Below are 13623 nucleotides of genomic sequence, written 5' to 3'. Positions count from 1 at the left end.
TGACGGCTGCCCCGTCTCTCACTTGGACCCCCACCTGCACCTCATCTTGGGGGCTTCCTTTCTCCGGGGAGGGTGCTCGGCCACCATGGACAGGGCTGGAAGGGGCTGGAGCCCTCGAGTTCACAGCACAGTCACTCGTTGAAAGGAAAGCATTCTCTGGCAAGCCCTCTTTGCAAGGCAGCAGGGAGGAAGGGGAGGGGGAAGGCGCAGCTGATGAAGCCGAAGGACGGCTGGTCGGAGGGCCGCGCTGGCCGGCAGCGTGAGCGTCCTCAGCCTCGCTGCCCTCCCAGCACAGAAGCAGGCCTTGTGAAGATCACAGCTGTCGGGTTGCGCTGGAGCTCATATCACAGCCTATCAAAGAGGCTGCGTTTTCTCCCTCCTCTCCTTTTCTACTGAGTATAGTGGAGCGGTTCGTGGGAAAACAAGCTCTGTGCTTGTTCTGTCTGCACTGGCGGTGGCGGGCGGGGTGGGGGGAGCGGGGAGAGGCCAGAGGAGGGAAATGTACACGAACACCCACTTAGGGCCGAGTTGTTTTAGCGGTGTCAGGGCCAGGCCGCTGGTGGGCGCCCTGGGTGTCGGCGCAGCAGGCCTGGCGCTCAGGAGCCAGCTCTCGGCACAGAAGGTTCAATTCTTTCACCCCCTCCCGGGTCTGGTTTCCCCTCCCCACAGACCACTGTGGAAGGCCGAGGCCGCATCATGAGGCAGAACAGCGAGCTCCCTTGGACCAAGCCGTGCGGAGCGCTGTAACACGCAGGCTTATGTAACCCTCTCCGCAAAACGACAGGGCAGGCACAATTATCTTCGTCTTATAGTCAAAGCAAAACGGGCTTGGAAACAGGTCACAGAGTTAAAAACTAGAGGAACTGGGATTCGAACCCAAGGCTGTTTGACTCGAGAAGCTCCCCTCTTAATCCAGCTCCTGAGTGCCTGTGGCATCTGCCCGACTCCTGTGGAGCCTTGGGGAGGGGGCGTGGGTGTGGGCAGGGCTGGGGTGGCATCTGCTCATGTCCCTCTCTTCCCTCCCTCAGTCCCTGCAGCCGGGAGAAGGGCCTGGGCCCGGAGTGGGTCACAGCAAGTCTGGCTGAGACGAGGTTTTGGAGTCACTGACTTCCCCAAACTCAACATGCCTCTGAACTGTTAACATCCACCAGATAGCGAGGCCACATGGACACAGAGAGGATGTCCAACCCACCCAGGGGCCTGGCTGGAGTTTGGGGCCCTACTCCCACGCCCCACGGAGGTGCAGCCTGGGAAAGCCGAGTTGGGGGAAACACCCCGGGGCCTGAGGAGAGTCATGCATCTTCCTCAAGGCCAAGACCCCCCACCAGATGTTTGTCCTCAAGAAGTCTGGATGCCTTTGTCCTTCTATAGACAGTAGCGGTTCCTGGACCCTGAGCTAAACACACTACTACAGAAACAATGGCTCTTCACTTGTTTGCCAGAAGAATCTCTTTCCTTTCTCTGCTCAGTCTTGGGGGTTGAGAGGAGCAAATCATAGCTGGTTTAACACCAGAAGAAGGGGGTTAAGAATCATTTACTGTGTTTTTTTTTTCTTTTCTAAATTCTTTTGGCTGCGCCGCACGGCATGAGGGAGCTTAGTTCCCCGACCAGGGATTAAACCCATGACCCCTGCAGTGGAAGCATGGAGTCTTAACCACTGGACCGCCAGGGAAGTCCCTGCTTCTCACTCTCTCTCTCTTTTTTTTTTTTAAAGTTTTTCATTTACTGTGTTTCTTATCAGGCCTGTGGCTTCTTCTCAGCCTGCATGTATCACTATTAGGCTCCTCTTTAAAGCCACCAGCAGAAAACAAGGAAATGAAACGAAAGGCAGGTGGGCAGGCTGACACTCCGAGGGCTGGGCCCCAGTGAACCTCTGCTGAAGGGCCTCGGCCCGTCTGGCCATGGGAAGGAGAAAGGCACACGTCTTCAAGGCCTCCTCCACGTCGGATACTGGGCTGTGCTCACCCTGAGAACCCTGACTGGGTGGCGTGGCATGCTGACTTAGCAGGTAGCCGCCCCACAGAGCTGGTGCGGCCCAGAGGAAGCTGTAGCTCGAAATGACAGGGGCTGGTGCTGCTTCAGGGGGAACGGCAGGCTGGACAAATGAAGCGAAGGGCTAGGAGGGACAACAAAGGTGAGGGGCCCAGTCACAGGTTCCTTCTGTCCAGCCCACCGGGTTCTTTGCCCAGGGCTAGGAGACCTCTGTGGCCGTGCGGGGTGGGAGTGACGCGTGCCCTGGAGGCCAGGTGCCATGCCCACTGAGGCCCCAGTGTGGTGCACGGGGAGTGTGAGCCCTGGAACAGCGAGTGACTGCCATGCTGGATACTGAGCCCCAGAAGGATGAGGAGGGAGGACCCTCTGAGGAGCTGGGCGCCAGGTGGTCCTGGTCTGCAGGCTGTGCAGGGCTCCTCAAGGCACCTGGCTCGACACTCTCTCACAGAAGGGACAGAGGGGCAGCTGCGAAATTAGCAGAGTGCAGCGGTCTGCAGCCCAGCTCCAACTGAGCCAGGCAGGCACGCGGCTTCCTCTCATTTCCCTCCTGCAAAATGAGGATTCTCATCAGCCTAGGATGCCTGGGAGACACTGCAAAGCAAGCGAAGCCTCACTGTCCTAGAGGCTGTGAATGGGAACGTGGCACCAGCTCCACGGAGCCTCGGCCCTAGCGGGTGGGGAGAGCACCCGCGCACACTCACACACACCCATGCGCGCCCACGCTGCCCGCACTTCTGCCTGGTGCTGTCTGGGGATAGTCCCGACTCCCCGAGCATCCTCTCCCCAGGCCCCTGACAGGGCACGTGAGGCTGACAGAGGATGGAAAAACCCATTACAGCGCAGTTCTCCAGAGAGGAAACTAGCTACAAATTCCATTTTCAAAGGCCTTTCTCTCCACTGGTTTCCTGAAAGTCTTCCAGGCAAGGAGGGCTCATCAAAAGAGCTGACACCTCTACAATTTCGAAAGCTGCATGAAGCTAACTGCCACTCGTGTGGGAAGAGTCCGTCATTTTCCTGGTAGGGGGTCTCTTCAAGCCCCAACCGTCCAACTTGATGTGAAAAAAAAAACCATGGAAACCTTCCTCTTTTGGCAAGTGACGGTAAGAATCCATTTCTGTCGCTCTGTAACCGTGGTCGTCACCCGGGACGATTCTGCCCCCCAGGGGACCTTTGGCACTGTCTGGAGACATTTTTGATTGTCCCAGTTGGGTGGGTGACAGTGCCACTGGCATCCAGCGGGTCGAGGCTGGAGACGCTGCTCCACACCCTACAGCGCACGGGACAGCCGCTGCCACGAAGAATTACCAATGCCAACAGTGCCGACGCTGAGAAACCCCGCTCTGCGAGAGCTCAGGAGGGCAGAGGGTGGTGACACCCCCCCCCCCCACCGGGACGCCTGTGGGTGGTCTAGACCATCAGAAGCCCCTTCCTCCTGATGGGCAGGGATGTGTGGTCCTGCCGTTTGTCCTTCTGACCAGGCAGGCCTGCCCCCTCCTGAGACTCTACCCTTTGGCCTGTTCCCCAGGGAGGCCTCAATGCCACCCTCTGCCCGGAGCTGGGGCCCTGTGGCTCCTCCACCCACCGGCGCCACACAGGCAAGCCCTGGGCCTGCTCCCCCCATTTCCTTGTCCCCCATTCCTTCAGCTCGCCCCACGCTCAGCAGACTCCCCAACGCCTTCCAGCCGGCCCTCTTCCGGCCTCTTCTCCCCTCGCTGCCTCCCGCCATCCGCCTCTTTCCTCTGCTTCTTTCTACCTCTTGGGCCCTTCTTCTCAGCCTCCTCTCCCGGCTTCTCCAGACCCAACTATTACACACTGGAACTCTGAAGGGCCCGGCTCCGGGCAGCCTTTCTTCGCTCTGACCACCAACCATTCTTAGTCCCTAGGAATGAAATCCACAAGGTAGAATTATCTAGAATGGAACCCTGCACAGTGTTCAGTAAATATCTGTTGAATGAATGGATAAGAGAGTGAATGAATGAATGACTGCCGTCAACCTGCAGATTTGTATCGTGGGCCTAGATCCCTCCTTTGAGAGGCAGACATAGCGATGTCTTCAATGTCTCTCCTTTGATGTTCCCAAAGCTATTTGAAACCCCTCCCTCCCTGCTACTCTTCCGGGGATCTCACCTCAGGGACAGCTACCACTATCTACCCTGCTGCTCACACCACAGTCTTGGCCGTCCCCCCCAACTCCCTCTCTCCTCCCTCCCTCCCTCATGCAATTCATCACCAATCAACACACTTCTTACTAATTCTTGCATCGCACTGCACTGCTTCTTCCCATCCCCCTACCAAGCTGCCACCTTGGACAACAGCCTCCCAGCCGGTCTCCCACACATCCACCCATTCTCTCCCAGCAGCACAGTAATCTGTAAAAACAGCAATCTGGGGCTTCCCTGGTGGCGCAGTTGTTGAGAATCCGCCTGCCGATGCAGGGGACAAGGGTTCAAGCCCTGGTCCAGGAAGATCGCACATGCCGCAGAGCAACTAAGCCCATGCACCACAACTACTGAGGCTGCACTCTAGAGCCTGTGAGCCACAACTACTGAAGCCCGCGTGCCTAGAGGCCGTGCTCTGCAGCAAGAGAGGCCACTGCAATGAGAAGCCCGTGCACCGCAATGAAGACCCAACGCAGCCAAAAATAGAAATTAATAAATAAATTTATATATATATATAAAAAGCAGCAAACCGGTCACACCATTCCCCTGCTCAAGCCCATTCAGAGGCTTGCCGCTGACCTCTTGGTAAGGGCCCCAGTCCTTAGTCCAGCTCACACGGCTGAGCCCCTCTCCCCTTGCCTTCTGGTTTACAGCAAAATGAACTCTCCAACCTCCTTCCTGCCTTGAAGCTTCTGTGCAGGGTGGACCCTCCCCCTGGAATTCTCCTTCAACTCCCCGACCCCCAGATGGCCCTGATCAGGAGCCCCCCAATTCCTGGGACATTAGTCTGCTCCCTGAGCACCCTGGATGGCTTTACTAACCTCCGTCGCCCCAGAGGTCCTGATTTCACTGGTCAGGGTGGAGCCCAGCCATCACCTTCTTTTTCAAGCCTCCTTGGTGACCTAACGTGCAGTCAGGGCCAAGAACCACTGCTGTAGAGTATCTAGGGTCACTCAGAGCATTCTGGGAAACTCCTCTGCCTGGCTTTCTGGGGACCCTGGAGAAATCTGTGTCCCCTCTAGGTTTCTGTTGGCCTAAGGTTACTCTCCTGGTGACCCTGCTCCTTGGAGCCAAGCAAGAGGCAAAGGGCCAGACCTGGCCATACTGCTGGCGGTGACAGTTCTGCAGGCCTCCAGGGACTGGGGCTGGTGCCCTGGGACTGTCCGGGGCTGGGCTCACACAGCACAAGAACCTGGCTCCGCCAGAGCCACTGCTGCCACCCAGCTGTGGCCAAACGGTGTGCTGACAGCTGGGCACCCAGCGCAGCCAGGTTCATGTTCTGTCTGGCTCACCTCCTTTTCTCCCTGAAGACTCCCACAAGAGTGTTCAATGAGAGGATACTTAGCCTCAAGGAAAGCTGTCTCAACAAGTGAAAAACGAATTCATTTGTTCAAAAAATGGTGACATCAACCTGACCCATGTCAGTAGCACCAGCAACCTGGTGTGAAGGGGGAACCTTCTTTGTTTCTTTTAAGAGCTCAAAGGTCAGGAAAAGGAGGAGAGAGGAGTGGAAGCGAAAATGGTTGCCCTGACCCCTTGTATGGTAGGAGAATGAAAAGCCGAGGCTGTGGGACCACAGAAGGTACGCGGAGGCTAACCTGATGATGAAGCCGCCTCTGACCTCCAGAAGCTTCCGTTCGCTGCTGAACCTCTTGAGAAGGTTGATCATGAACTTGTAAAAGTAGGAGTTCATGGTCGGAGTCGAAGGAGAACACTCCAAGCCTTTGGTACCTATAGAGAAAGGGACAGAGCCGGGATTTATTCTACGCGTCCACAGAATATAAACAATTATCAACGCCAAAAAGGTGGGGGAAGAGTCTCTGTGTAACAGGATGAGGGAACACCTTCAATCAAGGGCCACGATGGCAGCAAAAAAGCCAGGACCAAACAAGTGTGCACAAGCTGATACAACTCCACTTACTGCAAAAAGCACCCACTTCCCTGTCCACCCCTCCAGCTGACCCTCCATCACTTAGTGAATATCTCCTACGTGTGAGACCTGCTGCTAGGTGCCAGAAATTTTTGGAAAAAAAATTTTTTTTTTTTACTCATTATCCTAATAAATAAAATACACTTGGGCTTTGTTTGACTGGTTAAGAGCAAATGGCAAGTCAAAGAGAGGAAAGAGAGAAGGCAGACACACAACCTCAATGGTCCATGAAGCCAATAGATCCTGCGAGGCAGAAGCCATACTCCCTTCCCGCCGCTGCTTAAGAATAAGTCAATTATGCACACAGCCACCAGGGTGAAGACAGCACACACCGACAGAATGTGACCGAGCGTTTCCATCTGCACCCAATGTTTTGAAATCAGAGATTCTTCCTCATCTTCAGGCAAAGACGCTCTTTTAGAGTAGTACTTTGAAGACCCTGAGCTGGCTTTACAACCAGAAGCACACTCGAGGTCTCCCTCTTATGTGTACCAGCTGAAAATACACTGAAAGCCAGATACAGCCGTCACCACACTGTCCCTGCAACCCCGTCCCAGCCCCAGCCCTGCACATGGTCCCCTATGTAAGGCCTCCAGCGCGGAGGGGACGAGGGCGGGGCTGACACAATGCCGGGGTGATCCCAACGTAGTGTCTGTTCATACGCCCCTTGGGATCTCCCCCCGTCCTTCCTTTCTAACACATGATGACCTCAACAGCACTGCTGGAAAGAGCTGTCAGTGATGCTAGGACTCCTCATTCCATCTGCCTGAGGCATTAACAGGACATCTGATTTTTTTAAAAAAATAACAGCTTAACTTAGATATAATTCATATACCATAAAGTTCACCCTTTTAAAGGGTACGATTTAGTGAAACAGGCAGCGTGGGGGGTCTCTGGGAATCAAGCTTGGCTGTGCAAGGAGTATCAGCTCCCAGAAGCATCAGCCTAGAGCATAAAACAGGAACGAGTGGAAGCGTCGCCCAGAGCACTACAAGTGAGCCTTACAGAGGAGCCCCTACAGGCTGACTTCATCAGATGCCAGGAAGCAGCAGTAAAACCTTGTCCCAGGAGTTCTGTCATTTTGCTGAACTCAGTCTTCCTTACATCCTCGTGTGGTCCTTACGGGGAAGTGGCTGGGAACTGGAAAAGGTGTTTCCTGTTTTGTTTTTCCTGGCTGTGAATTACTCTATGAGGATTCCTTACCAGGAGCCACACCTTCAAAATACTGTCCTCTCTCCTGAACCTCTTTTACAGCTCCTGTGAACTGTGCACGGGGCGAGAAGCCAGTTCAAGGAAAGGCCTCATTGAATTTCTTGTTGTTTGCAGTGTGTTGTTCTGGGTCCCTGTCCAGAAGAGCCTGGCCCAGGCAGTCCTGAGTGACTCTGGAATGGCAAACAGTCTCTGCTCCCTGCCCAGAGGGGCTGTTTGCAGAATCAAGTGTCACATTCTCACAGATCGAGTTACCCCAGGCCCAGCTGGGGCTGATCTCCAAAGAGGTGGCTGCAGATACAGCTGCTGAGGCAGCCTGGCTGCTTCTCAGCCCCTTGTCCCCCTCCCCATACTTGAGGATATGTATTCTGCCGCCCCCATGGTGGCCTGGCCAGAGGGCAGAGGCTCCCCCCACGCCCCCCAGTGGAGGTGTGTGTGGACTGGAGCCCAGCTGCCTGCAGCATTCTCTTGGGTGCTTGTTCATGATGACTCCTTATGTCCCTGTCCCCTTCTAGCTTCTGTACGTACACCTCTGTCCCACCCCTTTTCCAGGCTTAGGTTCCAAAGGACAAAGGGACCAAAATGGGGACTGACCAAAACAAAATCCTCCCCACCTGGGGCCACAGTCTCCAGTCTCCAGGGACTGGGTGTCTTGGGCAGGCACTGGGGAGAGGTGCTGGGTGGTTCTGTCCCTACAGAGGCAGTGGGAAGCATCAAACATGGTGTTTAGAGCTTGGCTTGGGAGTCCATCAGACCTGGGTTCAGATCAGACCTCCACTCAACCGCTTACTAGCTGTGCAACTCCAGAATTGCAAGTCTCTTACCCTCTCTAAGTCTCAGTTTTCTCATCCGCAAAGTGGGGGCAATGAGAGCCCTCATTGAACGAGACAAACATGTAACGTACCTGGCCTGGGGCTTCCTAAATAGTCTGACCTCGGTAAACCGGGGCTGCTATCCCTGGCAAACGTGCCATAACCCAGAGCACTGCATGAAGCAAATGGTTCCCGTTCTCCGAGTCTCGGACTGGACGACTGAGGGCTGGGGATAGTCTGGAATGTCAGATCTGGGACGAGTTCACAGTCCTCTGCTGGGGGTCAGGGAGGCTGTGAGGAGAGGGGATCGCCTGGGACCCCTCCCCCACCCCCCACATTCAGGGAGGGAGATCTGGCCACCCCTCAGCTGACAGACCGGCAGAAGAGAAGGCCTGGGGCTGCTCCGCACATGTCGCCGCTCTCCTCAGCCACAGCCCGCTCTGGGCCCCGCAATCCACTCTCTACGTCCAGGCCCGCATGGTGGCCCCTGGAGCTGAGGCCCTTAGGAGGCAGGAGTGGGCAGAGCCACATCTGGGAGAAGCCACGTCGAGTGCCTCCCATTCTCACAGTGCGGTGGTTACTGAGAAAGCTTCCGCTGCTCCGCTTAAGCACTACGAGAAGCAGCAGGCCGGGTGCAACCGAAGTGGGCGCCGGGCGCCTTCCTGAGGCTGAGACTAGGAGGGTGGGAGCTTCGGGGGAGCTGCCTGAGGCCGGTGGCCCTTCAGGCTCTCACCCACCAGAATGGGCTCTGGTCAGGGCCACTGCCCTTGAGAGAAGCCTCTGCAGGAGAGGGTGGGGAGCCTTGGGAAGCTCGGGGGGAAGGGCAACACTGGCCAGGTGGGCCGGGCAAGGACGGGGCGCATCTCAGTGCTCACCACGGACAGGGTGAGGGCCTATTCGGTCCTTCCCAGCCTGTTTCCCACTGGCCCCACCGGCCACTTTTCTGACTCACCAGCCCTTCTGGCCCAGCTGGCTTGAGGTGGAACCTGTGAGATGTTTCCAGGCAAGGTTGCAGGCACGGGAGGAGGAGATGGGGTGCAGAGAGAACAAACCCGCTCCAGGGGTGTTACTACAGGGAATGACAGGCCTCTCTCAACTGAACTAATTTCTGCCCAACCGCAGCCTGCTCCTCCCCGTGGGGAGCTCACAGCGCCTCCACCGGCCGCCTCTGCCTCTCGCTCGTCTGCGTGCTTGACAAGCTCGGCTGGGAATCGGCCTCCTTTCTCAGCAGCCCATAAAAGCCTACTCAGCTCAGCTCTCCCTCGGGAGGGGCCCGGGGCTACATGCTGCCGGCCCATTAGGACAGGGCAGAGCCAGAGAGGGGCCTGGCGCCCGGAGTCAGGGCCCGCCCTCCAACATGAGGATCTGCTGGGACGACAGGGCTGGGAGGCTTCGACTCAGGAGACACTGCTGATAGCACGGTTTTCCAGGCCCGCCGCGGACGGTCGGGGAGCTGTTCTGGCCGGGGCCCCAGGAGGTGGGGAAGTGAGGAGAGGGCTGGGAGCAACCTGGACACGGGTCTCAGGAGGGAGGCGCCCTTTGAGGGGCTGAGAAGAGCGGGATTTCCATTCCCTACTCCTGCCGAGGACCAGTCCCAGTGCCGCCTGCCTGGCATTTCTGGTTTAGAGGAGTGGGCTCTGGCAGGACGTTCACGTGACCACCGGCTGGCCGAGGGGCCAACAGATACTGCTGGGAGCACCCTGTATACAAAACCAGGCCGGGGCGTGGGCGGCCAGGGAGCCAGCCCTGCAGATGTTACTAAGTGAAACCTGATGTGGCGACATGAGAATCTGCAGAACGTCTTACAAACAGCCTTCCCTGGGATGTTTTGGATTGAGCTTTGCGGCTATGACGTGAAGGAGCCTCACATGTCAGGATAAAAATAGCTCTGGCCTCAATACACAATGCGAGTTACAGTTCAACAAAACCAGATGCAAAAACACCAGGCGCCCAGCCTGGGCCCAGCAGGGTCCCCGCTCCGCTCCCAGCCCTCCCAGCTACCTCCCCCGAGGGCTGGGCCGTGTGCCTGGCCAGCACCTCCAGTGGGCATCTGGCTCCGCTGCCCTGAGAGGAGGGGGAAGGGCCGGGGACCCGGCGCAGATGCAGGTCCTGTGGCTGACTGGCAGGGCACTCCCGAGGATGTGACACCTTCTCTGGGCCGGTAGCTATCTGTGAACCTCGTGGGGGTTAGGAGCGTGACGCCATGCCTGGCACAGGAAGTGCTCCGAGGAGCGGGCTGCGTGACTGGGAGGCTGGTATGGAACCGAGGGGGACGAGCAGGGAAGGGAGAGCCTACACACAGAACAGGGGCTGGGAGACAGGGAGGCCCCGGCCACTCGGGAAGCAGGGTCTCAGAGGGTGTGGAGTCCACTGAGTAGAGGGCCCAAACCCTATGGCTGTGTGGACAAAAGGGTGGTTGAGATGTTGCAGCAACGGCAACCTCGGGACCCAATCCAAAGGGCAGAAACTTTCTTTTCTGTGGAAAAGCCGGGGAGTCCTCTGCCCTGGGCAGTCACCCAAATCCAGGAGGCTTTCCAGTTGCCTGGTTCGGAGCAAGAGATAAGCTGATGGGCCAGGGCAGGGCCTGGGAGGACCTTCCAGCTGATGTGGCGGTGGAGAGGGGCCGCGCTGCCCCTGCTGGGAGAGCAGGGGCTGGGGCCAAGGGGGCGCTGGAGAGACCAGGAAGGGGCCTGGGTTGAAGGGGGCCAGGTTCTCCATCTGGGGACAAGTGAAGGCCTGGGCAGATGTGCTAGGGGAGCTTCAGACCCGACAATGGGGACTGGGTGATTGGTCCTGGTACCCGCTCCTTCTGTCAATTTAAGAAACTCTGAAAGAGGGGTGCTGACCCTTACTGGGCGCCTGACGCTGGGGGTTCAGAGGTGAGTATAGCAGGCCCCTACGGTATGAGCTGGTGCTTCTCAAACTGAGGAGCACACAAGTCACCCAGCAATCCTGATAGAATGTGATTCTGACTCCGGGGTGGGCCTCAGCGTCTGCATTTCTGATGAGCTCTAGGCGATGCTGAGGCTGGCATAACCTGCACTTTCAGGGGGTCTAAGAGGTCACGGCCAGGGGGGAAACAGATGCGAACCGCACAGTGTGACTGGTGGAAGGAACAAAGTGTGAGAAAGGAGTCTGGCCTGGGATATCCTAGAAAGCTGTATGGAAGAGAAGCCATCTGAGCTGGCCTGGAGCACGCGTAAGCTCTTGTAACAGAAGGATGGAAGCAAAGGCAGCACTTTACACATACAGGGCATTTACCTTACCCCCTTCCATGCAAGCGCTCACAAAGCCCCCCAGGGGCCCATCACCCGATCTACACAGGAAGGAGAGGTGGCACCGAGGCAGGACACTTGCCCAAGGTCACAGGACAGGCAGCGCAGAGCTGCCCCAGCACCCGAGTGCTTTTACGCCGCCCGAAAAGGGTGTGTGGGCTGGGAAACGGTCTGGTGTGGCCGGAGGAAGTAGAGGGCAGGCCAGGGGGGAGGCAGCAGAAGGGCAGGAAATGAGGTGCTGAGGGGCTTAAGGCTGGAATGGGGTCCCTGAAGTCGCTGTGAAGAGGAGGGATACCCCCCAAAACTGCCAGGCTGAGGCCACAGCCCAGCACGCAGAGGAGGAAGCTGGACCACCGATTCCACCACCACTGCTGGACAGGGTGGGGTTCACGTGTGTTGCCGTCTTCTGAGTGTGAAGGTGAAGAGAGCAGGCTCTCAGGCCAGGCTCCCGGGCCAGCACCACCGCTGCCATGATCCCCCAGCCCAGGTGGGAATGACAGTGCCCTCCTCAGAGATGGCATAAGGGTCAAGGACTGATCCACGGGGAGGGTTCAGCGAGCTGACGTGAGAAGAGCTTAGAACGGTGCCCAGTCCTAAACGAGAGCTCAGCATATCACAGTCACCGCTACTATTGGCAAAACTACCAGGGATGGCTTCCCGCGTTTCTTCTAGAATTTATTTCTGCACTTGGTCACGCCAGGCCGGGCTATAAGCAACGAAACTGAATCAGAACGTTCATTTTTGCCCGTGTGTTTAGAGCTGGGACCAGCGAGCCCTGCAGGGCACATTGACAAGAGCTGCTTTATCCCAAGAATGGGCCCCGTGGCCAGAAGGGAAGGTCATGAAGACTGGGTTTTGGGGGCAAACGTCAGTCCTGGGGTGACTTTTGGTCCCAGATCGCCACACTGCTGTGGTGCGGGGCCCAGGGGCCTGCCTCTCGTGCAGCAGGATGTCCAGCCCCGTCTCCAATGACGGACTCAGCCCAGAGCCTGCCTGCTCCTGCTGGGCCTGCCCACTGCAGGCCTGCTCCAGGGGGCTCACCACCCCCTCTCCCCAGAGCCTGGCAGGGCCCCAGCCATGTGGAGCCACACAGAGAAGGCACAAAAGTTGCCAAGTCACAGGGGACCCAACTGGTTGTTTTCGTGTCATATCACCAAAACACAAGTTAGGGAGACAGGGAGCCTTCCACAGGCTTCCCTCAGGGCCGCCCACCCAGGCAGCTCCCCTCTTGACTGCCCCAGAGGTGGCCCTCTCCCCAGCCCCGGGGCTCTGCCAAGGTCAGGAGTGAAGAGGGGCAGGCCGGGGTGGGGTGGTGGGGGGAGGGAGACCACCACCTCTGCCCCTGCCGCTCTGTGCTGGAGCCAGAGATGTTCATGCTAGGCCAGGCGAGAGCAAAATCCCCTGTGGACAACTCTGCCTGTGGCCCTGGGGACCATTCCTGTGGCGCTTTTAGGCCAGCACAGCAACTATCCAGGCGTGTAATGGGCTGGCTTCCCTACCGCTCCTGCTGCGTTCAATCTGCACCCTCCGAGTTTACAGACCCGACAGGAAGGCAGGGCCACTTAGCTCCCTACAAACACCACCGGTTTCCTCTTTGCTTGGCTCCCAGCCTCCCTGGCTTTCCAAAGTGCCTTTACAGGGACGGGAGGGTGGGGTGGCGGTAAGGTGGCAAACGACCTTAAAGGGACACAGCTCTGCACTCCGCAAGTTCTCAGAGCTGTGCCCTGGAGAGCAGAGGAAGGCAGTGACCGAACAGGAAGAGGGGTTGGCCTCGCAGCCTCTGTGCACAGCCAGACGGAAGCGGACAGAACAAACCCCTCGCACGCCTGAGAAGCGATGGGAGAAAGAGCGGCCGCAGGGAATGAGCGCGCACTTCCTGCGTGCTTTCTGACTCACACAAGCACCCCTACCATCCTAACAGCTCTGGGGCCTTTGGGGCCTGGCGTGTGCCCTCCCCAAGGTGGCTGAGGCGGGAGAGGGGACAGGGTACAGCTCTGGCTTCCCATGCTCTTCTATTACCGCCTTGAGCTTGACCTTTTAAAACCATGGACCCGTCGGACAGATCTGGGGTCAACTATGGACAGCACGCATGTGTGGTTCCCACACTCCCTGCAGGGCACACATAGGTCTCGGGCTAAGAGCTCGGGGCCCATGGCACTGTGTATCCTTGAAGTAGGGAAGCATTACTAGCTTCAGGCACTTCCTTGGTGCTCTTTCCAGGATGGAATTTCTTCCCATCTGGCATA

General features: G+C 57.5%; 1 protein-coding gene across 4 annotated transcripts in view; it reads right to left on the bottom strand.

Annotated features, from left to right (window-relative positions):
- VAC14 (VAC14 component of PIKFYVE complex) overlaps positions 1 to 13623 on the bottom strand; it is a 207416-nt gene that overhangs the window by 32091 nt on the left and 161702 nt on the right. For all 4 annotated transcript variants that reach the window (XM_067721030.1, XM_067721027.1, XM_067721028.1 and 1 more), the window contains one exon: positions 5750 to 5882. In XM_067721030.1, coding sequence (XP_067577131.1) covers positions 5750 to 5882 — 133 coding nt within the window. The remainder of the gene's footprint in view (positions 1 to 5749; positions 5883 to 13623) is intronic.

Source organism: Pseudorca crassidens, chromosome 20 (genome assembly GCF_039906515.1).
Source record: "Pseudorca crassidens isolate mPseCra1 chromosome 20, mPseCra1.hap1, whole genome shotgun sequence".
Classification (NCBI taxonomy): domain Eukaryota; kingdom Metazoa; phylum Chordata; class Mammalia; order Artiodactyla; family Delphinidae; genus Pseudorca; species Pseudorca crassidens.
The sequence above is the reverse complement of the archived record's forward strand: the minus strand, read 5'-3'. Positions and strand labels throughout refer to the sequence as shown.